Source organism: Phoca vitulina, unplaced genomic scaffold (genome assembly GCF_004348235.1).
Source record: "Phoca vitulina isolate PV1807 unplaced genomic scaffold, GSC_HSeal_1.0 scaffold23, whole genome shotgun sequence".
NCBI lineage: Eukaryota > Metazoa > Chordata > Mammalia > Carnivora > Phocidae > Phoca > Phoca vitulina.
The window spans coordinates 7,224,893-7,252,632 of record NW_022589726.1 but is presented as its reverse complement, the minus strand read 5'-3'; the positions used below and the strand labels follow the sequence as shown (position 1 = coordinate 7,252,632).

Here is a 27,740-nt window from a genome sequence, read left to right as displayed (position 1 = left end):
TTTATTTTTTAAATTTTATTATGTTATGTTAGTCACCATACATTACATCATTAGTTTTTGATGTAGTGTTCCACGATCCATTGTTTTCGTATAACACCCAGTGCTCCATGCAGTACGTGCCCTCCTTAATACCCATCACCGGGCTAACCAATCCCCCCTCCCCCCTCCCCTCATCCCTATTTTAGAGATAAGAAGGTTGAAGCTTGGAGAGGCTCAATAACTTGTCCAAGGTCAACAGAGAGCCAAGACTCATCCAAGTTTGTTTGACTTCAAAAGACACTACATTTAATGAAGTCACTGTTTTCAGATATTCATGCTCTCCATGTATTTTATGTTACTTGGTTTCCAATAGCAGAGCTCTCAGACCCAGTTGTTTGGTAATACATTTCAACAATAATAAAGTGGGGTGCTTTTTCTACAAACATTTTAAATAAGTAGTTCATATTTACTGAGCACATATTATGTGCCAAATGCTGCATATGTATTAATTCTTTTGCTTCTCACAGCAACTTTTGAGTGTGGTAGTATAATTACCGCCATTTTGCAAAGGAAAACATCTGTCCTCTGTGACTCAACCCTCTGCCTTGGTTCTCCATCTCCATCACTGGATGCCCCTTCTCAACTTATTCTACAGGTTCCTCTTTACCCTCCTGACCTGTGACTTGTCACTTTTGGAGAGCCCCAGAGCTCAGTCCTCTTTTCTCTTTCTCACTCCACTATGGTGCCTCATGATTTTAAGATCCATATCTGTGCTGTTGACTTAAAAATTCCTATCCCCTGCCCTAACCTCTGCAGGGAAATCCAGGCTTAAATACCCAACTGCATACTCCACACATCACTTGGATGATAGACAGACCTCTTAAACGTAACATCCAAAACTAAACTCTTAATTTTCCCCTAAACCCATTCTTCTCACAGTCTTCCTTATCTCAGTATGTTTTCCTTAAAATTTTACCACAGCTAAATTCAATTTGATTAATAAAATCTATAGTTTCAATAGTTTTCCTAAATAGACTACTGAATTTGCTGACATATATATTCTGAGATTTACTGAAAAATATATCTGATTCCAGAGTTGAGATTTATGGTTGTATGCATACACACACACACACACACACACACACTTAGAAATAATCTGTGTACTTTTAATAGTATATAAATAAAATCAATATTTATATCTACGATTATAGATACACTCTTCTAAGATGCAATGTGTCATACTTTTAATAGTATATAAATAAATAAAAGTACTAAAAGTAAAATCAATGCAACAAGTATGTCCCACTGGCAAATGAAAAGGTGCTCCACATGGTTATTCACTGAGGCAATGTATATTAAACTTAAAGTGGGATACCACTACACAACCAATAGAAGAGTTAGCATGAAACAGACTGAGAATACGAAGTGCTGGTGAGGATGTGCAGCAAGGGAAACTCTCATATTAGAGGGAATATAACTCATGTTAGTGGGAATATAATATTTAACATTAAAATATGTCCTCAAAAGGGCATCTATTAACTTTCATCAAGTCAACACCATCTGCTTTGGGGAAGCACTATTTTTCTGTCTCATTCTGTTGGGTCTGTTCAACATACATTCCTGCCTCCCCTACGAAAAGAGTAAAGAGTATATTATATCCCTGGACATAGTGATTAGTGTAATGGTCAGCATTTGCTTCAAGCTAAGTCACTAAGAATCTTTTCGGGGTGATCTAGTCTCATTTCTTTCTCTGGCATCATAAACTTTAAAGATAATATAAACTTGTGGCTGCTGGGGCCATCAGGCCTAAAGGAGAGCCAAAGGCCAAAAGGAGAGCCTTTTCTAGGCAAGGAAACTGGAGAGGCAGAATGCTATGACATTATTGAACTTGTGTTTGAAGCCAGGATATACCTTGGACTCCTGACTTTTGTAGGCTAATAAATTCCCTTCTGATGCTAGGTTACATTAGGTCTCTGCTATTTGTACTTGATGGTGTCCTTCTATACTGTTGAGTCATTGCTCCTCATTTTCCCAATTTAAGACCTTAGGCTTTCTATTGCAATTTTTGCATCTATTTAGCTTTATCTAAGAGTGATAGGAAGGTATCTGAATAGAGGCCCATAAACTTTGAGTTTTATACATTCTTTCATAAATTTATTTCCTTTGTATTGCTAAATATTTCCTAGTTTCCTTTAAAAATGAATGTCTTTTTGTTTTAAATGTTTAATTATCGGGGGGAAGGAAAGATGGTGGAGGAGTAGGGGACCCTATTTCAATAGGTCCCCGGAACTGAGCTGGATATCTACCAGACCACTCTGAGCACCCACGAAACCAGCCTGAGATGTAAGAAGATCTGGATCTCTACAAACAGAATATCACAGGTGGTTGGTTTTGAGGTACGAAGCGGAGAGCCGTGATTCTGTGGGCAGATATCGGAGGATAAACGGCAGCGGGAAGGTGCCTGGCCCTGGGGATCCTACACTCCTGGTGAGTGACAGCCTCGATTGCTGGGGACGGGGCACAGATTCGCAGACCGGTAGCGGCGGGGAAAGGACTTTAGGGCAGCCCCCGGGGTGGAAACCCTCAGTGGCGGGGTCGCACGTGCGATCTGGGGGCAGCTGGTGGTTTTAGAAGCACAAAGGGCAGAGACGTGCCCTGACCCGGAGGCAGGACTGGGGGCGCTGCAGAGGGGCGCACAACCCAGGACGCTGCAGTTTATAGCAGCAGGGACAGAAACGGAGATGGTGTGGCCTGGAGAGCTCACTGAAGAACAGACTGAGGTCTCTCTGCTCTGAGGCAGAGGGTTGGAAATGGTCTCTTCTGCTCTGACTCGCGGAGGAGACGCGGAAAGCCGCCAGGGAAAGCCGCCAGAGAACAAAAGCCCCCAAAACTGATTCCTGCTGAGCCCATCCCCCGCCACAGGGGCGCAGGGCAACTCCGCCCAAACAGGGTTGCCTGAGTAACAGCGCGGCAGGCCCCTCCCCCAGAAGACAGGCTGGGAAAACAAGAGGCCAGCAACCCTAAGGTCCCAAGAAAACAGGTGCATCTTGCTTGGGTTCTGGTCAATAATTTGGACTGTATACATTCCCTCAAACACCCATCAACAGAACGACTAGGAGGAGGAGCCCCCAAAATAGAAAAGACTCAGAGATTATGACTTATGCTGCAGATTTACAAATGGATGCAGATATAACCAAGATGTTGGAGATGGAATTCAGGCTAGCAATTGGGAAGACAATGGCTAGAATGGAGAAATCAATTAATGGCAACATAGAGTCTCTAAGGGCAGAAATGAAAGCTAAATTGGCAGAACTTAAAAATGCTATCAATGAGATCCAATCCAATCTAGATAACCTAACAGCTAGGGTAACTGAGGCAGAAGAACGAATAAGCGACCTGGAAGACAATATAATAGATAAAAAGGGAAAAGAGGAGGCCAGGGAAAAACAACTCAGAATCCATGAAAATAGAATCAGAGAAATAAGTGACACCATGAAGCGTTCCAATGTCAGAATAATTGGAATCCCAGAGGGAGTGGAGAGAGAGAGAGGACTAGAAGATGTATTTGAGCAAATCGTAGCTGAGAACTTCCCTAATCTGGGGAATGAAACAAACATTCGAGTCCTAGAGGCAGAGAGGACCCCTCCCAAGATCAAGGAAAACAGGCCAACACCCCGGCATGTAATAGTAACACTTGCAAATCTTAGAACCAAGGAAACCATCTTAAGGGCAGTTAGGGGGAAGAGATTCCTTACGTACAGAGGGAGGAACATCAGAATAACGTCAGACCTATCCACAGAGACCTGGCAAGCCAGAAAGGCCTGGCAAGACATATTCAGGGTACTAAATGAGAAGAACATGCAGCCAAGAATACTTTATCCGGCAAGGCTTTCATTTAGAATGGATGGAGAGATGCAGAGCTTCCACGACCGGCAGAAGCTGAAAGAACATGTGACCACCAAGCCGGCCCTGCAAGAAATATTAAGGGGGGTTCTATAAAAGGAGAAAGACCCCAAGAGTGATCTACAACAGAAATTTACAGGGACAATCTATAAAAACAACGTATTCACAGGCAACATGATGACAATTAATTCATATCTTTCAATAATCACTCTCAACGTGAATGGCCTAAATGCTCCCATAAAACGGCACAGGGTTGCAGATTGGATAAAAAGACAGGACCCATCCATATGCTGCCTACAAGAGACTCATTTTGAACCTAAAGATACATCCAGACTGAAAGTGAAGGGATGGAGATCCATCTTCCATGCCAGCGGACCTCAAAAGAAAGCTGGGGTAGCAATTCTTATATCAGACAAATTAGATTTTAAACTAAAGTCTGTAATTAGAGACACAGAAGGACACTATATCATTCTTAAAGGGTCTATCCAACAAGAAGATCTAACAATTGTAAATATCTATGCCCTCAACATGGGAGCAGCCATCTACATAAGCCCACTGTTAACCAAAATAAAGAGTCATATTGATAACAATACCTTAATTGTAGGAGACCTCAATACTCCACTCTCAGCAATGGACAGATCATCTAAGCAGAAAATCAACAAGGAAACAAGAGCTTTGAATGATACACTGGATCAGATGGACCTCATAGATATTTACAGAACATTCCACCCTAAAACAACAGAATACTCATTCTTCTCGAGCGCACATGGAACTTTCTCCAGAATAGACCACATACTGAGTCACAAATCAGGTCTCAACTGATACCAAAAGACTGAGATTATTCCCTGCATATTCTCAGACCACAATGCTTTAAAACTGGAACTCAATCACAAGAAAAAATTTGGCAGAAATTCAAACACTTGGAAGCTAAAGACCACTCTGCTCAAGAAGTTTGGGTCAACCAGGAAATCAAAGAAGAACTTAAACAATTCATGGAAATCAATGAGAACGAAAACACATCAGTCCAAAACCTATGGGATACTGCAAAGGTGGTCCTAGGGGGGAAATACATAGCCATCCAAGCCTCACTCAAAAACACAGAAAAATCCCGAATTCACCAACTAACTCTACACCTTGAAGAACTAGAGAAAAAGCAACAAACGATGCCTAAGCCACGCATTAGAAGAGAAATAATTAAAATTAAAGCAGAGATCAATGAATTAGAAACCAGAAACACAGTAGATCAGATCAACGAAACTAGAAGTTGGTTCTTTGAAAGAATTAATAAGATCGATAAACCACTGGCCAGACTTATCCAAAAGAAAAGAGAAAGGACCCAAATTAATAAAATTATGAATGAAAGGGGAGAGATCACGACTAATACCAAGGAAATAGAAACAATTATTAGAACTTATTATCAACAACTATATGCTAATAAACTGAGCAATCTGGGTGAAATGGAGGCCTTCCTGGAAACCTATAAGCTGCCAAGACTGAAAGAGGAAGAAATTGACAACCTGAATAGGCCAATAACCAGTAACGAGATTGAAGCAGTGATCAAAAACCTCCCAAAAAACAAGAGTCCAGGGCCTGATGGATTCCCTGGGGAATTCTACCAAACATTCAAAGAAGACATAATACCTATTCTACTGAAGCTGTTTCAAAAAATAGAAACAGAAGGAAAACTTCCAAACTCATTCTACGAGGCCAGCATTACCTTAATCCCCAAACCAGGCAAAGACCCCATCAAAAAGGAGAATTTCAGATCGATGTCTCTGATGAATATGGATTCCAAAATCCTCAACAAAATCCTAGCTTATAGGATCCAACAATACATTAAAAGGATCATCCACCACGACCAAGTGGGATTTATCCCCAGGATGCAAGGGTGGTTCAACATTTGCAAATCAATCAATGTGATAGAACACATTAATAAGAGGAGGGAGAAGAACCATATGGTCCTCTCAATTGATGCAGAAAAAGCTTTTGACAAAATACAACATCCTTTCCTGATTAATACTCTTCAGAGTATAGGGATAGAGGGAACATTCCTCAAGTTCATAAAATCCATCTATGAAAAACCCACAGTGAATATCATCCTCAATGGGGAAAAGCTGAGAGCCTTTCCCTTAAGATCAGGAACACGTCAAGGATGCCCACTCTCGCTACTGTTGTTCAACATAGTACTAGAAGTCCTAGCAACAGCAATCAGACAACAAAAAGAAATAAAAGGTATTCAAATTGGCAAAGAAGAAGTCAAACTCTCTCTTTTCGCAGACGACATGATACTTTATGTGGAAAACCCAAAAGACTCCACCCCCAAATTACTAGAACTCATCCAGCCATTCAGTAATGTGGCAGGATACAAAATCAATGCACAGAAATCAGTTGCTTTCTTATACACTAACAACGCAACTGTAGAAAGAGAAATTAGAGAAACGATTCCATTTACAATAGCACCAAAAACCGTAAGATACCTCGGAATAAACCTAACCGAAGAGGTAAAGGATCTATACTCTAGGAACTACAGAACACTCATGAAAGAAATTGAAGAAGACACAAAAAGATGGAAAAATATTCCATGCTCATGGATCGGAAGAATAGACATTGTTAAAATGTCTATGCTACCCAGAGCAATCTATACCTTCAATGCCATCCTGATCAAAATTCCAATGACATTTTTCAAAGTGCTGGAACAAACAATCCTAAAATTTGTATGGAATCAGAAAAGACCCCGAATCGCCAAGGAGATGTTGAAAAAGAAAAACAAAGCTGGGGGCATCACGTTGCCCGATTCCAAGCTATATTACAAAGCTGTGATCACCAAGACAGCATGGTACCGGCACAGAAACAGACATACAGACCAATGGAACAGAACAGAGAACCCAGATATGGACCGTCAACTCTATGGTCAAATAATCTTTGACAAAGCAGGAAAAAACATGCAATGGAAAAAAGACAGTCTCTTCAATAAATGGTGCTGGGAAAATTGGACAGCCACATGCAGAAGAATGAAACTCGACCATTCTCTAACACCATTCACAAAGATAAACTCAAAGTGGATGAAAGACCTCAATGTGAGATAGAAATCCCTCAAGATCCTAGAGGAGAACATAGGCAGTAACCTCTTTGACATCGCCCACAGCAACTTCTTTCAACATACCACCAAAAGCTAGTGAAACAAAAGCAAAAATGAACTTTTGGGACTTCATCAAGATAAAAAGCTTCTGCACAGCAAAGGAAACAATCAACAAAACAAAGAGGCAACCCACAGAATGGGAGAAGATATTTGCAAATGACACTACAGATAAAGGGCTGGTATCCAAGATCTATAAAGAACTTCTCAAACTCAACACCCAAAAAACAAATAATCAAGTCAAAAAGTGGGCAGGAGATATGAAAAGACACTTCTCTGAAGAAGACATACAAATGGCTAACAGACACATGAAAAAATGTTCATCTTCATTAGCCATCAGGGAAATTCAAATCAAAACCACACTGAGATACCACCTTACACCAGTTAGAATGGCCAAAATGGACAGGGAAAGAAACAACAAATGTTGGAGAGGTTGTGGAGAAAGGGGAACCCTCTTACACTGTTGGTGGGAATGCAAGTTGGTACAGCCACTTTGGAAAACAGTGTGGAGGTTCCTCAAAAATTTAAAAATAGAGCTACCCTATGACCCAGCAATTGCACTTCTGGGTATTTACCCCAAAGACACAGATGTAGTGAAAAGAAGGGCCATATGTACCCCAATGTTCATAGCAGCAGTGTCCACAATAGCCAAACTGTGGAAAGAGCCGAGATGCCCTTCAACAGATGAATGGATAAAGAAGATGTGGTCCATATATACAATGGAATATTACTCAGCCATCAGAAAGGATGAATACCCAACTTTTACATCAACATGGATGGGACTGGAGGAGATTATGCTAAGTGAAATAAGTCAAGCAGAGAAAGTCAATTATCATATGGTTTCACTTATTTGTGGAACATAAGGAATAGCATGGAGGACACTAGGAGAAGGAAGGGAAAAATGAGGGGGGCAGGAATTGGAGGGAGAGATGAACCATGAGAGACTATGGACTCTGAGAAAGAAACAGGGTTTTAGACGGCAGGGGGGATTGGTTAGCCCGGTGATGGGTATTAAGGTGGGCACGTACTGCATGGAGCACTGGGTGTTATATGAAAACAATGGATCATGGATCACCACATCAAAAACTAATGATGTATTGTATGGTGACTAACATAACATAATAAAATTTAAAGAAATCATTGGAAAAAAAATGTTTAATTATTGAGGACTTTAGTATCTTAAGGAGCTGAATAGGGTAAATATCAATATTCGTATTTTATAGAAGGAAAAGATTATACAAACAAATGAAGTCATTGAGTCTAAGATCAAGGGAGATTGGTAAAAGGTACAAAATAGGAATCGATATAATCTAATGCCTATCTCAACACATTTTCCATTAGGATTTGATGAATATATTATGTATTAAAAGAATTGATAATCTTTAGACCAGTACCTGACCTAAAGTCTTAAGGGATATAGAATATGTTTAATTCTTATATTCAACAAAGAAAATATCAGTGTCTTTGGTACCAAAGTTCTGGTTGACTGAATATTTTCCCATTAAAAAATCCTTTTCTGCTCAGATCCTGTTAAAAATTTGATATTTTTTTTTGGTTTATTGAATATTAATTCTATGAATGTTAACAATTTTTTCACAAAAAACATAGTGGTAAACTATTTTTTAATGGGAATTTTACTTACAAAGAGTTTGAAATGCTAATTGGGCCTCTTAGCGTAAACAGGCTGTGTTGTGTAAAAACTCATTTTATTCCTTTTGAGGAAGAAAAGCTCCAAAAGTTGCAAAAGAAAGAGTATTACAAAAAAGGGAAAAGAAAGTTTCCATTAATATTTGATGAACAATTGTTATTGAAAGTATCCCATATTCTAAGGCACCCTTTTTACTTCCCTTTCCTCAAATTGTCATTCTCAATTATTTGACCTTATGGATACCTAATCCTATCTTAACCCAAATTAGGAGAACAGGAATGGAAAAAAGCAAGAAAGACAAAAAGAGAAAAAAGATAATGACTATAGGGAATATTAGAAAAACATCCAAGTAAGACAGAATAGAGTAGTACTGACAAGTGAGAAACTGAGAACAGAACATGAAAAAGAATTGGGTGGCTGGAAAGGAAAGGGGGAAGAGTGGAGGATTGACAGTGAGGAACAGAGTGGGAGAGAAAAAGTTGAGACAGTAAGCAAGTGGGTACAAGAGAGGTGAAAAGAAGAAAAGAGAGAAAAAGGAATTTAAAAAGAAATTAAAAAAAAAAGAAATTGAAAAATCCAAAGTTTGCTCATTTGCTATACAAAGTTAACAAGGCTTAGAATAATACAACAGAGGTAGTACATAGATAATTTTTCCAGATATAAATGTGTGTCCTTTTATGGTAATTAAGAGCTCTTATGCTAAGACTTCTATTCAAAAGTCTGATCCTGAATTATGGTGTGAAACCATTTACAGAGATCAGAACAACTAGCCCCATGTAAAGGTTAGTATATTTAATAATTTAATATATGATTAAAAAAATTAAAAATCAGTGGATATGTGATAGATTCTTTATTAAATGATTGGGATATTAGGTAACTATTTAGGAAAAAAAATATTTAAATTCTAAGAAAAATGCTGAATCAAAAAAAAAAAAAAAAACTTCAATATGTCCAAAAGGAGAAATAAACTACTGACAATTTTCAAGAAACTGATAAGGAGGAATGTCCTTAATATATAGTTTATACAAACCAATAAAAAAATTAAGAGCATATCCAATAGAAAAATGAATAAAGGACATAAGCATACAATAAGAAATGAAATTGGCTAGTGGTCATATGAAAAAATGTTCACTTGCACTAGAAATTTTTTAATAGTAAATTAAAATATAAATGCAATTTTCACTTAACAAATCAGAAAGATTAAAAACGATAATATCCAATGTTGACAAGCTCTGGTGAGGTAATTACACTTAAAACATTGTTGGTAGTAATATAAAATAGTATAACCTTTCTGGAGGACAATTTAGAATGACATGCCAAATATTTAAATAAGAACTACATACTTCAGTGAAATCAGAAATACAGACAAAGATTTGGGTAAAAGGATATTCATTCCAGTTATTTGTAATAGCACTTTATTGGGAAATGGTTATGGAAACACAGCATTTATTTTTGAGTGGGGTATGAAGTAGGAATTTAATAGAATTTTTCCCATGTGGCTAACTAATTGACCCAGCATCATATAGTGACTAGTTCAACCTTTCCCAACAGATGTAAGACTATACCTTTGTTTCCATATCCACAGTGGTTTGTTTCTAGGTATTCCATTCTCTTCCATTGATCTCTTTATTATCCCATGGCTAATATTACATAGACTTAACGGCACCATTTTAGAATGAGTCTTGATATTGAGTAGAACAAGTTTTTCTGCTTTCCTATTGTTTCAAAAACATTTTGGCTGTTTTCCTCCTCCTACCTTTCTTACTCCATGTACATCTCAGAAATACCTTATTAAGGTCCCCCCAAAGATCCTTTTAAGATTTTGAATAGAATTGAATTTATGGATGCATTTGACAGAAATGACATCTCTTAGTTATTAAGACTTCCCATTCAATAATGTGACATAGGTCTTCATTTAAGTATTTTTTAATGTATATGCCGATATCCATATCTATATATCTATATCTATGTAATGGGCACACACAACTTTTGTTATATTTATTCCTTTTTATTGCTATTATAAATGGTATCTTAAAGTTTTAACTTTGTTTTTGACTGGTATAAAGAAATGCAACTGATTTTTGTATACTGATCTTATATCTAGCAACTTAGAGACTTTTTAATATGTTTCCTTCCTGATGGCCCACTTTCCCCTGTATTAGGGGGCTATTTGAGAACTCTGAAGTGTGGAAACTGTCAAACATCATTCAGAATGTGTGAATTGGGGTGAAGGCAGACAGATAGGTCACGCCATCCCCTCCTGACTCTGGCAATAATGGAACATGGAGGAATTTCCTTTGAAGCAGTGTCCAGCCCCATGGGAGATGTCTCTTTGAGGTAGAGTGCTCAGGCCCTATAGACTATTGTCTTCAGTTTGGGAGCTGGTTCCTTTTAAGCCTTCAGGTTTTAGCTCACATGTCACCTTTTCACTGACTACCTTATTGGCATCTGCTAACTCTCACCTGTACCTTCCTGAATCCAGTTCATGCCCTTTATAGCAGGTAATGATCACACTTCATGAGTGTTTGTTTGATCAAGTTCTTGTTTACTGTCTGTCCTCCCCATCTACTGCAAACTTCATAAGGGCAGGGACTAAGTCTGTTTTTTTTACAGGACTCCTGTATTTTGATACCTGCCACTTAGCCCAATAAATATTTGTGGACTGAATGAATGATTAAATATGTTAAACATCTGTTTCAATGCTTAATGTTAATAATATATTGTATCATCATTTAAAATATATTTTACTGTATAATTTTATTTTGACTCACAACTAACTTTAAAATAGGTTTTGCTAGTCCCCATTTGACAAATGAGGTAACTAAGGCACAGGGAAATAAGTAACATGGTCCAAATTAACAGCTAGATATCAGTGGAGTGAAAACAGAGCCCAAATCACCTAACTCCAAATAATTCAAAACTATATAACAAAAGAGAAAGAAAAAGAAAAGAAGGAGGGAGAGGATATAAGAGAAAGATAGACGAGGGAGGAAAGTTCATTTATTTCTGAATTTTCCATCTCAAGGGCATATTATACGGTTTATTCTGCTAAGAACTCCTTAAATCTCATACTTTAAATCTTTTCAGAAACCTCATACCTCATTAAAACATTTCAGGCCAGTAGACATATTAACACTTTCAAGCAACACTGTTCTACATGAATCATACAGAGTGGGAAATAAAGGAGTTTGCAGTTATAGAATAGTCTCTTTATCTCTGCTACATTTCACCAGTATAAAACTTACAGGTAAAATCCAGTCAGATAATCACGTCTGATAATTGTAAGAAGTACTAACAACATGATTTAGTTTCAATTTTAAGTTCCAATTCATTATCTCATAATTTTTATGCCTTAGTTAACATTACACAAAACTTTGGCTCTCTTGTAACATTTAAAATCCAGAAGAGTATATCTTCCAAGTTTTACTATAGTTGTGAGGGTAGAAATAGAACTAATTTCCATTGGAAGCATTACTGAAAGAAAGAATACTATACTACATTTTGCTAGATAGGTCTCCTAAGGCAAGGGAAACAAAAACAAAAATAAACTATTGGGGCTACATCAAAATAAAAAGCTTTTACACAGCAAAGGAAACCATCAACAACAACAAAAAAAGGTTACCTACTAAATGGGAGAAGATTTGCAAATGATATATCTGATAAAGGGTTAATATCCAAAATGTGTAAAGAACTTCTATAACCCAACACCGAAAAACCAAACAATCCAATTAAAAATGGGCAGAAGAACTGAATAGACCGTTTTCCAAAGAAGACATTCAGATACAAACAAACACATGAAAAGATGCTCGACATCACTAATCACTAGGGAAATGCAAATCAAAACCACAATGAAATATCATCTTACCATCTGTCAGAATGGCTAAAATAAAAATGTCAAGAAATAACAAGTGTTGGTGAGGATGTGGAAGATAAGGAATCCTCATGCACTGTGGGTGGGAATGTAAATTGGTGCTTTGGAATGGGGGTTCTTCAAAAAATTAAAAATTGCTATACCATATGGTCCAATAATTCCACTATTGGGTTTTTACCTAAAGAAAACAAAAACACTAACTTGAAAGGATATATGCACCTTTATTTTTATTACAACATTATTTACAATAGCTAAGATATGGAAGCAACCTAAGTGTCCATTGATAGGTGAATAGATAAGGAAGGTGTGTTATATGATGCAGCCATAAAAAAGGATGAGATTCTGCCATTTGAGACAATATGGATGGACCTAGTGGGTATTACACTAAGTGAAATAAGTCAGACTGAGAAAGGCAAATATCATATGATTTCACTCATATGTGGAATCTAAAAAAAACGGACAAATGAATAAATAAAAAGCAGAATCAGGCCTATAAATACAGAGAACAAACTGATGGTTGCCAGAGGGGAAAAGGTGGGGGTGGGTGGGCAAAATGGGTGAAGGGGAGTGGGAGATAGAAGTTTCTAGTTATGGCATGAATAGGTCATGGGAATGAAAGGCACGCATAGGGAATATAGTTATTGGTACTCTAGTAGCTTCTATGGTGACAGATGGGAGCTATGCTTGTGGTGAGCACAGCATTACATACGAACTTGTCAAATCACTATATTGTACACCTGAAACTAATGTAACATTGTGTGTCAACTCTATTTAAAAAAAAAACAAACACTACACTCAACAGTATTTTTCTTTTAATCAATGATTCTCACTGATTTTAATCAATGATTCTATCTGTCCCCTTTTCTTTTTTTGTTCCTAAATCTAATGATAAAATGCTTGGTAATTTCTATTGATTCTGAGGAGCGAGCTTCCTACTGTGAAGTTACAAGAAGGAAAGACACCTCCTATTTTTCTTAGTCTCCATGTAGTAAAAGACAAAGTACCAGCCCTTAAGTTAATAATACTATTTTTGTGATTTGGAGGGGAAAATATTTTGCTGCCCAAAGGTAATCCACACAGAAGAACTGAGAGCTAGGTGAAACACTCTGACAGAATAGGACCTTATTATAGAAGCTATTGACACAAGAACTCTAAATCGCTGACAAGTACCACTCACCTCCTCTTCCTGAACCCAACAGAGTAATGATATAGTATTGATGGAATTCTGTCTGTTGCAGGAGGACAGAACAGTCCATTCTTAATCCAGAGTGGTTTATCAGGGATGGACAATGACATGACCTAGAGCTTAGTGAGCACCACCTCAGGACTCTGACATACCCATCACTGAGACATCATATTCTATCAGCAGTGTTGCTTCTTGTCCGCACTGTTTAAGAATGCTCATGGCTTCAGCATGTGTGGTTCCGAGAAGCCGAATTCCATCCACACTGAGCAACCTGTCGCCAGGTTTGATGGTGCCCTCTCTGAAGGGAGAACAGAGAAATGGTCTTCATTAGCGTAACCTAATGTGGTTTAGCATTAATGGTCACTTAGCCAAAGCAGTTCTTTCACGGGTTCAGCCCTCCATCCTATTTGCATTTCCTTTTAAGCATCGAGTGTGATAGTAAGAGATGAGAGAGGTAACCCTGAACAGAAAATTGCTACAATATGAGTGTCAGTAATAAGGTAATAATTGCACATTAGTCAACCACCAAGTCACCCACACTTAACTCTTGGAGCGCAAAAGTACCAAACACACAGTTTTTGCTTTTCTAGGTTTTTGCCAAAATGTCTCAAATTGATTTATTAGAGCCCAGAAAGTAGCATTTACCTAGTTTTCCAAAGCCAGGTGAGCAGAAAAGCCAGCTGATTCCATTCAATTTATTACTGGTGAAAGCAAGTGGGACAGGGAGCACTGGTGAAAAATTTCCCTAGTCTATAAATTTCCCTACTGATTTATCAGGCCATTTTGGCAATCATTAAATTGATTCAGTCTCATATTCCCTATGAGACAGGGAAATACTATTCTTTCTGCTGTGACCACAGACGCTCCAGGCACTAGAAGAAGATACCTCAGGACGTGAGGGACACCACTAAAATATAGCCAAGGAGCCTTCCAGATCATAGTCTCCCTGCCTCAGGGAGGGTCATGGAGATGAGAAAATCAAACGGGGATTACAAGTTTAGGATTTAAAAGGATAAAAATCTCTTAAATATCCTTCACCTAGATAATCCTCTAAGAATTTTGACTAAATTTTTATCTTAAATTTTTAGATTCCACTTCATCCGAAATTAAATTGGTTATATGTTGCTCACAAACTAGTGGCCTGCTTCTGACATTTTTGTCAATCTCAACCTAAACATTAATAAGGAACAAAAATATTCTTATTTACTTCCAGAAGAATAATTCATAAGAGAAGCCCAAGAAAGGAAAAAGGCAAGATGTCTGTAAAAATTTTGACTTTGTATTATCTTCTGCAAAGGCAAACATATTATAGCACAGGGGAGAAACCAGTATCTTATTTTATATTAAACACAAACTTTTTAGAAAAGGAAGGTAACAGCATGAGTTCTGAAGGAAAATAAACCTGAATTCTTATCCTAACTCTTCCATGTATAAGCCAGCTGGCAAGTCACTTAACCATACTGCACCTCAGTTTTATCACCTGTAAATGTGGATAAAAATTATTTCATTTAGTAGGCAGTTGTAAGGATAAAATAAAATAATGTCTGCCAAGCACTTAGGACATTTCCTGGCACGTGGTTGGTTACATGCTCAATTAATACTATGTATTATTACTATTTCTATTGCCTAAGAGAAGGTTTAAAATCTGTATCCTTGTTTGAAACATAGTACAGAATCAGGGGTAATCGGGGCATTTTTCTCCTACCCCTCAGCAATATCGAAGGGCAGGAGTTGTGGTTTTCTGCCTTTATGGAATCGACTTTTGCTGTGGGAAATTAATACAAAGACAAGTATCTCCTGAGACAGCTAAGTTGTGAGTTTACTTAGGAACCCCCCCCCCATCATGTTTATGATGTGAAAGCTAAAGGAGCTGCCCTTTCAAATATTCAAATCAGTAAGGAAGAGATAGCTCTAGACACTGACAACGCTCCTTCCCTTTTATTAAAAGTCACTTCCAGGGGTGCTGGGGTGGCTCAGTAGGTTAAGCGTCTGCCTTCGGCTCAGGTCATGATCTCAGGACTGGGATTGAGCCCCGCATCGGGCTCCCTGCTTAGCGGGGAGTCTGCTTTTCCCTCCACCTTTCTCCTCATCTTATACTCTCTCTCTCTCTCAGATAAATAAATAAAATCTTAAAAAAAAAAAGTCACTTCCATTCTGACATATATAATCATTATCAAAAGGTAATAATAATCCTAAGAATGTGGATAATAGTCACAATCAAAATGCCACCACCTATCTTTCCAGATTAGGAGATTAGCAACTGAAGATGATGCATGTAAAGTGCCTGCCTTAAAAAAAGCCAGCCGCCTTTTATTAAGTACCTACTGCATGATAGGTCCCCTGCAAGGCATCAGCCAGTCTTTGATGAAATTGAAGACCTTGAAAGGTAGGTATTGTTATCTACATTTTACAGTGCAGGAAACTGAGCTCAGAACTGTTAAGTCACTTGCCAAACACGGAGGGTAGTTCAGTGTCGAGTCTGGGGTCAAACTTTCTTTCTTCTGATTCCACAGCCCAAACAATTTCAGTTTTCACATTCCAACATATTTGCTTTCCCCAGCTTTGTTTAATCTATTTGGATAGTGACACAGAGAGATGAAGTTTACCTGTCAGCAGGTCCTCCAGGACGAACGCATGTTATTACAACTGGACGAGATTTATTTCTATCGTCATGTGCTCCTCCTAGCAAAAAAGAAAAAAAGAAAGAAAAAGAAATAAAGAAAGAAAGAAAGAAAGAAAGGAAGAAAGGAAGAAAGAAAGAAAGAAATACAGCTTAGCAATGCTTCCGTTAAAAAGAATCACTTACAAAATGCCAGCCGAGAAACTAAAGTACATTTTGTTAATGTGTAGAGGAAAACGTGTAAATTTTTTCCAAAAATCTTACTCATTTTATATAGAATACGCTTTTGGAGTCACAACGTCTCCACCTGTCCCTAAATATATGGCTGCATTCAAGGGTGACATAGAAAATATTTAACAACTAGTGTCACAAGAGCATGAACTACTTACGAGTACTAGCCTAATTAGAACAGTCCGTTATGAACAAAGTGCAGGTGGGTATACCGGGGGCCAATGAACCTGGGCTATAATACAGGTGAGTAGGTCTACAACCTGACATAAAGGAAGCAAACACTGAAGAGGGAAAAACTATGTAAGTATCTAAAACAAGAAAGAAAAAATTCAAGAGGCTGAGTGCGTTCCATTAAAGTTGGGCTGTTCAAAAAATTGGGGGCAAATTTGACAGACTATTTAAAAAAAACTGCAATGCTTAAATGGAGATTTTAGTTCTGTATAAGGACAATTTATGCTCAAGAGTTCTTGGAAACAGAAAAACTTCAAGATGGAAGGTATTTTTTTTTTATAAATTCTCTTCTAAATCCAGGACCCCTTTGTAAAACTTCCATAATCTGTGCTTCCCCAACCTCTTCTTGAGACCCACCAGTTGGCCTACTTATTAGGTTTGAGGCAGCCCTTTCACATTTGGACACGTAGGGGTGTTAGAAGCTTCTTTCTAATTATTCATCTGATATCTGTCTTCCTTCAACTTTCATCTCCTGGTCCTTGCTCTATTATTTAGAGCAGTGAAACAAAAATGGATGCTCTCTACTATAAGAAACATTTTCTGAAAGTAGAAAACAGTGATTATACACCTGCTAAGTCTCATCTTCTTCAGGCTGGACATCTCCACTTTCTTAACTATTCTGCATCTGACCTGATTTCTTTATACATCACCATCATGGCTGCCCACTTGGTGGTCCCTAGTTTGCCAGTATCTGATAAGTATGAATATTACCATCAAATATTCCTGCCCTAACGTCTGCCTGGTAGAACAGACTGGCATTCCTCAAACTTGGAACAGGTAGAGAGGTCAACTTAAAGAATCTGGCCTCAAAGGAAAATCAAAAGGCATTCACTGTTCCTGATGAAGGGAAATGCTTCCTTTCTGCTCACTTCTATTACAAATGATTTATTCAGTCTGGCTGATTATACTCCATTTCAGTATCTCACTCTTTCCCTCAGTTTGATGGCTTCTTTCAAAGTTCCTCCTTACTTACAATAGGAAATTCACAACTTCCTCAGAAAAGCATTTTAAAATGAAAATCATGACAATAAATTACAGCCCATGCGTACCCATATTTATATAAATACTATTACGTAATTTCTCTTTTGCAAAGTGATCATGAAAAGATAGATTTGTTTTCTCCTGAAGGAATGTTGACTTAGAAAATGATGGGGGCTGAAGACAGTACAAAACTTCCCACAATTTTGATCTGGTCTACATTTAAATCCGTAATAGTGAATGCATGGCAAAAGGTGAGATAGCTCTAAATTTTTCGATATGTGACATTTTATCAGTTTTTGAAATAAGGAACCACATTTAGCTTGTGATTCACTTAGGTTCTAGATGTTTGGAGCTGCAAAGCAAAACAGAGACCACTCAGAGACCAGTGGTATTCTCAATCCTGGCTGCACATTAGCATCATTCACCTGGAATACTTTTTGAAAATATCAATGTCAGGGCCACAATGCAAAACCAAACCCGAATATTGGGCTCCCCCATGTTTTAGATGAGGAGACCCGATCTACAATTTTCTAGTTGAGAATGACTGATAGAGAAAGTTTTCTTGCCCAAAGTGAAAAGGAACTTAGTGGCAGAGTGCTTTCCCTATTATTCCAAGCCATCTTCCTTAGCTTGGTGGCAAGGGAATTAACTGAAATTTAACTCTGCAAGATTTAGCCCAGAACATCATTTTTCATTCTATAGGTGCCAGGTTCTATCATTTGGGGAGTCAAGGTTTTAGAACCTATGACATACAGCATTAGAAATGCAATTCCATTCATCAGGTAAAAGCCTGCTTTATCGTTCCAACACCCATTCTAATTGGTTAAGAAGAAATTCACCAATTCTAAATGAATGTGTTCCATCTGTGATATTGTCCTCCTCCTTCCCAAAAGTCCTGGTGCTCTCACTGAAATAACTTTAGCTCAAATTCCATCGATGCCATGATGTCTTCTCTGCCGTGATAACATTAACCCACAGTACTTTCTCATTCTGCAACTCTTTTTGTGATTAATCGAGATTCTGAAGGGAGGGGTGGGGGCCACCTTTCGAGCATGGAAGACTCTTCAGGTGGGCCTCAAACTAATCTAAAAATATAAATGCTTTATTTGATTCTCATGAAAAATTATGCAAAATTGCACAAACTTTTACATTCAACTAATGTACTAAGGGAGTTTTTAAAGCCTACAAAAATGTGGTACTCATAAACCAAAATTGGTTCATTATTACTAAGGTTTTAAAATCAGTGTTAATGTTAAGAAGTTTATGTCCACACAAATCTAGGCAACATTCAATTATTTATTCATTTATTTATTAAGCACCTACGATATACCAGGTAGTATTCTAGGCTTATAGTAGAAAACTTTCATTCTGCATGCACATACAGATATTTAAATTCCTGCAAATGGTGGGACGGGCGTTTTGTTGACATTGTATCATCGGTTGTCTTGAGGTGGTTGTAGATTTCAAATGTTTCCATTCTTTTTTTGTTCCTAATGATAAATTACTGTTGTTTTAGCTCTTTCATTAGCAATTTGATTTGTTATTGATTAATACAGCAACTAGTAATGAATATTTGCACCAGCAGTATTTTTTACTGCAGCTTTTCAATAATTAGGCTTGTAGGCATGTAATTCAAGTGTGTCCCTCTATCATACCTATATTGCAAAAACAGATTTGTATCTACCATCCTCTGGGCCAAAATTACTTGTATACTGACTTTTTATTATATTCATCTAGTTCTTTTGCACAGAAATGTGGGAATGGTTAAGGTAAATGATTAAGGTAAAATGCTCCATCTAAAAATAGGAGCTGGTCAGAAAAAGGTAATAAATTGCTGGTCTAAATCATGCAGTGAGTTCCTCATTTTCCATGTTCTCTACTGCTCACTTGGGTACTTTATCAACTTATGTCTTAAATTCACTGGATTGTAATTCCCTGCAGATAAGGAGCTGTCTTATGACTCCCCAGTACTTGGCCCTCTGCTGACATGTTGACATGTCCTTAATAAATCTCTGATTGATTTGCTAGATAATTGGCACGGAATCGAATCTAATGTTTAAAGCTTAGTCATTTAAGACAAAACTATATAAGTGAACACATTTCTTTTATTCCTTGTTGCATGTATGTTTATTAAGATGCTTAATTTTCACTAATGTTTTAATAATTTGGATAAAAGTTTGACCCTGGTGAAGTATAAAATATTATAGGTAAAAACACAGAAAAACAAGAAATGTGAAATGTTAAAAAAATGCCTTGATGCCTACATAGTTCCCTATTGAACTTTATTGTCACACTACGAATTATGAGCTGTTTTTCTGTAGTCTTTAAGGTGTGAAACTGCTAATAAGAAAAATAAAATATTAAAAGCCAGAATTACAACTCAGAATTAATGGTTTTATAGACAAGTTGGAGACACCTGAAATCTTTATTATTAATGTCATCCCATAATAAAGTAAATTAAGCTGATGCACGTAGGTTCCCAGGGATTAGATTATCTTCAATCCATTTTTAGAAAGCTACAATAACAAAATGTATTTCAGGAGAAAATAATTTAAACAAGGTTGCTTACACCTAGTGTATTAAATCAAATCAAGCCATAGTCATCAACATTTTGACTCGGAGATACAGGAAAGTATACAGGGAAAGCAAAACACATGTTGAAAAGTGATAAATCAGTAGGACGAATGAATTGATAAGGTATACAAATGGTGACTTCTTGGTCTGTATTAATGGGCTGAAAACAAATCTAGGTCATTTGGATTCTACTTTGATTCCCACTCATTGCTTTATTTTTTAAAACAATGGGTGCAAATATCATAAGATGACTTTATGCATTAGAAACATCTGTTGTGGGCACCCGCGTGGCTCAGTCGTTAAGTGTCTGCCTTTGGCTCAGGTCATGATCCCAGGGTCCCGGGATCGAGCCCCGCATAGGGCTCCCTGCTCCGCGGGAAGCCTGCTTCTCCCTCTCCCACTCCCCCTGCTTGTGTTCCCTCTCTCACTGTGTCTCTTTCTGTCAAATAAATAAATAAAATCTTAAAAAAAAAAAAAAGAAAAGAAACATCTGTTTTTGTTGTTGTTGTTGTTTTTTGGATGATTTTCTAGTTCACTCCTAATATTTCATTGACAAATTCTCCAAGAATATCTGACGGTTCACATTTTCTAGCTACCACCTACCTCGTATTACAAAACCGAAGGTATTGCCTTCTTTATGTAATGTGACCTCCACTGTTCGGAAAATAACACTCGGTCCTTGAACAGCTGAATGCAGAGAAGAGAGAGAGAAATAGAAGTCTTAAGTCATAAGAACATACCCATTTTTTTGATGTGGCATAAGACGCTACAGATCCCTATTGCAAATAATTCTTATGAGTAATCAAAGGGCAATAATTTCTTTTCAAAGACGAGGTTAGAAAAAATACTTGGAATGTCATACAAATACCATAAAATAGTTGTCTGCATAAGTGATTTAGGCTTAGGCCCAAGTGGAATCAAAATCATAGGTACTTTCTTTCTTCTTATGTAGCCAGCTTATAAGTGGAACATAATAATCACATTGTTAAAACTCTGTAAGAGATACAATCTTCATATAATCAATAGAATTATTTCCCCTTTGTAAAATCTAAAAACAGTAGGATTTTTGTAAAACTTGAAATAATGTATTTATATTATTTTTGCAGCTAGTACAGGAAGAGAAAGCGTTACTCTCAAATTACCATTAACAGATTAGGCTGATGCAGATAGATTTTCTGACATGATGCATCTCAGTTAACAAAGACAACCCAAATCAAACTTGGAGGGCAAAAAAAAAATTCTGATGTACATTCAGAATATTACTGCTGTCTAATAAAATAAAGATTTACTTAGCTTTATTTGATAGCATCATGCATATGTTGTGTTTGTCTGCTTATTGCTTCTATTTCACAAAATAAAATTGCATGACCAAGTTGATATATCTAATTAATATTACACAGAGTATACATGTGTAACACAGGGTATGAGTTGCAAGAAGGTATAGTAACTAAATTCTTCTGTGAGATTGTTTTCAGGAAAGTGGTGAGTAATTCTGGTTATATAGTACACCATTGCTGAATTAAAAAAAAAAACAAATCTCCACAAATTAATATTTCATCATTATGGATACAGGGATGTTTTTACTCAGAGAGACAAAAAAGAATTTGCAAACAGTAGAATTTGATGGTCTTAGATCCTAATCTTGAATTTGTAAAATGATAACTAATTATCTAATGCTGTGTTTATTATCAATGGCACACTTCTTACATTGCTATTAGATCTTGAAAAGTTTATTACATAAAACTATCAACAAGAGGGGCACTTAGGTGGTTAGTCAGTTAGGCCTCCAACTCTTGGTTTCAGCTCGGTCATGATCTCATGGGTCATGGGAGTGAGCCCTATGTTGGGTTGGGTGCTCCGCCTGGAATCTCCTTGAGATTCTCTCCCTCTGTCCCCCTACCCCCTGCCTCATGTGCACTCTCTCTCTCCCTCAAATAAATAAACCTTTTAAAAAATAAAACTATCGGGACGCCTGGGTGGCTCAGTCGGTTAAGTGGCTGCCTTCAGCCCGGGTCATGATCCCAGGGTCCTGGGATCGAGTCCCACATCGGGCTCCTTGCTCAGCAGGGAGCCTGCTTCTCCCTCTCTCTCCTTCTGCTTTGTGCTCTCTCTGTCAAATAAATAAAATCTTAAAAAAAAATAAAACTATCAACAAGAAATATACGGATAGAATAGATACAGGTATAGATTCTATAGATAGAATTTAATTGCATCTTTTAAAAGAACATTTCTTACCATTTACAGAGATAGGAAGTAATTTTAATTTAGCATTAATTGCAGCTATTTTTAATTATCAGAAAGTCTGAATCGTCAAAGGAATAAACATGATTATGAAAAGTACACAGTTAAATTCACAAAACTGCACACATCCAGCTGGGATATAAAAGTACAACATGAACTTGGATCTGCTGAAAAACAACATAAACCTACAGCTGAACAAATGTTTTGGTATACTGCTGATTTAATTAAATGTCATATTCTTGCTATCAGGGGAATTTCAGTTCATTTTAATCAGCTAGGAACAGTACCTTTAAATAGCTGAAAGTGTTGAGGTACAGTTTTAATTAAATGAAAAAAAAATTGAGTTCAAACCAAATGCTTTCTTATTTCCATGACCCAACAAGCCACCTGAAGTAATTGGTTAAGAACATGATCTTTTTGTTCTACTGGAACAAATAGAAAGGAAAGGAAAAGATATGGGGAGAAATAATTAATGAGCATCTACTGTGTGCCAGGAAATCTGCAGAGTGGTTTACAAATATTATTTCATTTAATCATTAAATCAACTTTCAATTATATACAACCAAATTCTAATTCTGGGCCACCTGTCCTTGTTGGCTGGGTGTCTGTTCTGGGAATGAAATGCACTGTAATTTTAATTTGCTTGAGCTAACTCTTGCTGACCACAAAATCTTACAATCAAATCTAGAGTCAATATAAAGACTTTTAGGATTATCTACAGCTTTAGATTATCCACATTCTTGCTGTTTATCATTTACAAAACTAAATGTGAATGTTGACTACATTTTGATATACTTAATGAAATAGATTTAGTCTTTATAATTTTTATTTGCATGACTAGATCTTGGTGACTTGGTTTTCATATTCAGTAACTGGACACCCTATATTGCCACGTGAATTGTATTCATTACTTCATATTTGCATATGTGGACATATCTATCCAAATAAGGGGTTTCCCCAAAGAATCAAATCCAGTATGCAAAAGGGCTAGGTTGAAATGAATTTCTCAATGCAAAAATTGTTGTACTGTTGTCCCTTGTTTCCATATGTGAAATTGTATTATTTTACTATGGTAGATTAGATTTTTCTAAATTATGTACTACTCCCCGCCTCCCCAACTTCTACCTCAATAGCAGAATAGGAGTTGGATACTTTCCCTCCTCATTATCTCATTATGTTGGGATTCTATGTGACTTGTTTTGGCTAATGGGATGTTAAGAGATGTAAGGAGAGGTTGGAAATGTGCTCAGGTAGTTGGGCTTGTCCTGTTTTTCCTCTACCACTGTCATAGGAAGTGCTTTCCCTGGGTAGCTTCTGCTCCTTCAGACTGAATTCCAGAATGAACTACATGGAGGAGACCTGAGACTGCTTCCCCCATCCCCATCATCGTCATCATCATCATCAATCACCTGTCTGTCTCTCTTAGAATTGGAATTGAGAAGTAAGGAGGCCATCACAGGGACATGTTTTAACACATTTATTTGAATTAAAGAAGGACTCTTTCTGATAGAAAGCTAGTCTGATTTAGCTGATGGTTTAACAGAGAGGACTGCCTTTGCCAATCAGATGCTGTGGCAGACGTTTTCCATAAAATAAATGAAGCAAACATGTAACTCCAAGGTCTGAGTGGAAACACCATTTAAAGACATATAAACATTATGCCAGAAACTCTCCACCTATTTAAGCTCATGATAGAGAATGTTAGGTGCTAACTAAAAAATGAATGAGGATTATGTAATATTCCAAAATCCTTTAGGGGTTATGTCACCGAAAAATATGAAGGCACTGCTCTAGACCAAATTTAATACATAAATACCTAAGATACGGATTGGTAAGAGCCTTTCTAAATACAGTCTCGAAACCCCACATAATTTTAAAGTCAAAGAGAACTTCCGAGCTCATGTAGGTCAACCATTCCATTTTCACAAAGAATCTGAATCTTACACAATGTAAGTGGTTTGCGCAAGGTCCAAGTTCCATTTCTTCTCTATCAGATCACATACACACAGACATATGCACACACATATCCTTCCTCCACTTCCTTCTGGACTCTGGGGGTGGCTGAGCTTGAAATTGCAGTGATACTTGAGAGAGTTAACAGTCTCCGCCTAGGGCGGCTTATCTCTCGGCAATCAGCTCTCTCCCCAGGGCCTCACGGCAGCGGCTGGCTCCTGCTAGCTGTCTGAGCTCAGGGAAGGGGATGCTTATTAATCCCTTCAACCTCCCTGAACTCAAAGATCTTATTAATTTATCCAAACATAATAGAGACAGAGATAATCCGCGGAGAATAGGTCTCTTCTATCTGATTTCTACCATCAAGTTCACACTTTGTTTTTTAAAAATATTTTTTCCCTTTTCCCATCAGCTTTAATGCATGAGGAAGGAAAAGCTGGTATAATCACCAAGTCATGATAGGTTTTAACCCCTGAATATGTCTGATGCTTACTCTTTCCTCTTTAACTTTATTAAAGCTGTATTTATTCAGGATGTCACATTGCTTTTGGAAAATTATAACACCCTTTGGGCTTATAGCCTCTTATCTATTCTCCATTTGGCTCCCTAAAATAGTAACTCTTAAAAACTCAAATCTGATGATGATGATGTTCCTTGACTTTAAAAGCCGTTAAAGGCTCCTTATTGCCCACCTGATAGTATCCAAGCTCCACCAATATGGCTTCCAAGGCCCTCCACCGTTTTGTTCCTATTTGCCTCGCTGGCCTTATTCCCCTCCAGGTCTTCTCTCCCTTTGTGCTTCAGCAACTCCAGTCTGTTTGTAGTTCAAACCTTGTACTGGGCTATGTTCTTACCTTCTTGCTGTACCCTCTGCCTAAAATGCTCCTTTTCTTACTGGACCTGCAGAACTTCCTTCAAATCCTCTGAAACCCCTAATTCTAGATAACCCCTAACTCGGCAAATCTCTACTACTGGCCTTACCAACCTGGACAGCTATTCTAAGAGTTCTTTTTAGGAAGAGGTTGTGCTTTATTGATATTTATATCCCCAGTGGATAAAAATGGTTAATCAAAGAGCATTAGCTCTAGGTATCTGGATTCTCTTAACTCCTGGCGATGGCTTGAGATAGTGATTTCAAAACAAATGGACTCTTTTTAAGTTCAAGAAAACACAGTACTTTATTGTAATCATAATGGTAAAAATGGCTAAAGGCACTATGGCTTACTAAGTGCATGATGATGATCTAAATACATGATTATAGTCTTGAATTCTTATAAAAGTTCTACATCTATATAGCCATTTTACAGATGAGAAACCTAAGGCTCAGAGAACTTAAATAATAAAGCTAGGAAGGGGAAAACTGACATTTAACCGGTGACACAGTCTAAGCTCTCAGTGCTCGATTCTACTACCTACTCTTGCTGAAAATGAAAAATGTTATAGTATAGCAAGGTTTCTGAACACAGACTTCAGTGGATTTTGTTATAAAAACACCATTAAATTTTCAGTGCTGGATTTTATGTTAAGACTAAGAACTCATGATTGGTCATATACACTCACTCCCCGAGTGCTGTCATCTGGTCCTAAAGCTTCAAACACCTTCTATGTTCCCATTACTCTAAATGTACATTTCCAGCTCAGATCTTTCTCCCAAACTCCTAACCCCATCTCCAGTTCTTTTCTTTACATTGCCTTTCTGTACATCAAATAGACACCTCCACGGTAGCATTTCAAACAATGAACTTCTGATCTCCTCACAAGTCAGCTCTGCCCACATTCACCCCCCCTCCTCCATTAATGGCAACCCTATCCTTCTAGTTGCTTGGGCTCAAAATCTCAGGCGGTCCTTGACCCCTCTATTTCTGCCCAAACCACGTCAAATCTATCAGGAAATCCTGTTGGTTCTACCTTCAAAATGATCAAGAATGTAACTGCTTTTTCCCATCTCCTCGGCCATCTCTCACCTGGATCACTGCAACAGCCCCCCACCTGGGCTCCCAGCGTCTCCCCTGGCCACTGCAGTGTCTTCTCAACATGGCAGCCAGAGGGAGCCTTTGAAAATAGAAATTAGATCATGTACCTCCTTTGCCGCAAATCATACAATGCCGTCCTCTATCATTCAGAGCAAAACTTAAGGTCCTTTCCAGTAGCCTACAGATATACCTCATGCTTTACATTTCTGACCCCCTCTCCTTGGATGCGTGACCTCCTCTCCTACTTTTCTTCATGCTCACTCTGCTCCAGCCAAATCACCCTTCTTAATGTTTCTACCACAGCCCCAGTATATCCCTGCCTTTGGTCTCAGCGCTGGCTGTTCCGCTTTGTGCAGTCCTCTTCCCCCAGAAAGCCACACTGCCTTTCTCACTTCCTTCAAGTCATGGGCTAATGTCACTCTCTTGGTGAAGCTGTTCCTAACCACCCTATTCAAAACGGCAATCCTACCCCTCTCCCGGCACTCCCAATCCCTCTCCTGGCTCTTTCTTTTCCCATGGCATTCATGACTACTAGCATTCATACTATCTAGTTTACTTCTCTGTTGTGATCTTGTTTTGTTATCTGTCGTCCCCCATCAGAATGTACAGAGCGGTGGCTGGATTGTAGCAAATGCTCAAGAAGTCATTGCTGAACAAACATGTTATTATCAGTTATTAACATTCAACCTGAGGGATGCCTGGGTGGCTCAGTGGGTTAAGCGACTGCCTTGGGCTCAGGTCGTGATCCCAAGGTCCTGGGATTGAGCCCCGCATCGGGCTCCCTGCTCAGTGGGGAGCCTGCTTCTCCCTCTCCCTCTGCCGATCCCCCTGCTTGTGCTCTCCTGCTCTCCCTCTCTGTCAAATAAATGAACAAATAAATGAATAAAATCTTTAAAAAGAAATTCAACCTGAGTTCTCACTGGTAGAGAAAAGCAAAGAGCTTTCTCAGGGTAGCGTCCATGTTAATAGCTTAGTAACAGGAGAGGTGGTGCTAGAACACCAAAGCTTAAATGCAGGACAGCACTAACACATGGTGTATGTATATACCACAATGAATAAGCGTAGGGACTTTGGCGTTAGGGAGTCTGGGTTCACATCCTGACTTTGCTGCCTATGTATTTGGGAAAGATAATTAACTTAAGCCTCTGTAAAATGAGAGTAATAATGATAATAATGCCTGTCTTATAGTGCTGATTGATTTGTGTATTCATTA

General features: G+C 37.9%; 1 protein-coding gene across 11 annotated transcripts in view; it reads right to left on the bottom strand.

The window, feature by feature from the left end:
• Positions 1-27,740, bottom strand: part of GRIP1 (glutamate receptor interacting protein 1) — a 659,234-nt gene that overhangs the window by 125,663 nt on the left and 505,831 nt on the right. For all 11 annotated transcript variants that reach the window (XM_032420901.1, XM_032420895.1, XM_032420897.1 and 8 more), the window contains 3 exons: positions 20,964-21,047; positions 16,330-16,405; positions 13,876-14,021 (listed from right to left, as the gene is read on the bottom strand). In XM_032420901.1, the coding sequence (XP_032276792.1) occupies positions 13,876-14,021; positions 16,330-16,405; positions 20,964-21,047 (306 nt within the window). The remainder of the gene's footprint in view (positions 1-13,875; positions 14,022-16,329; positions 16,406-20,963; positions 21,048-27,740) is intronic.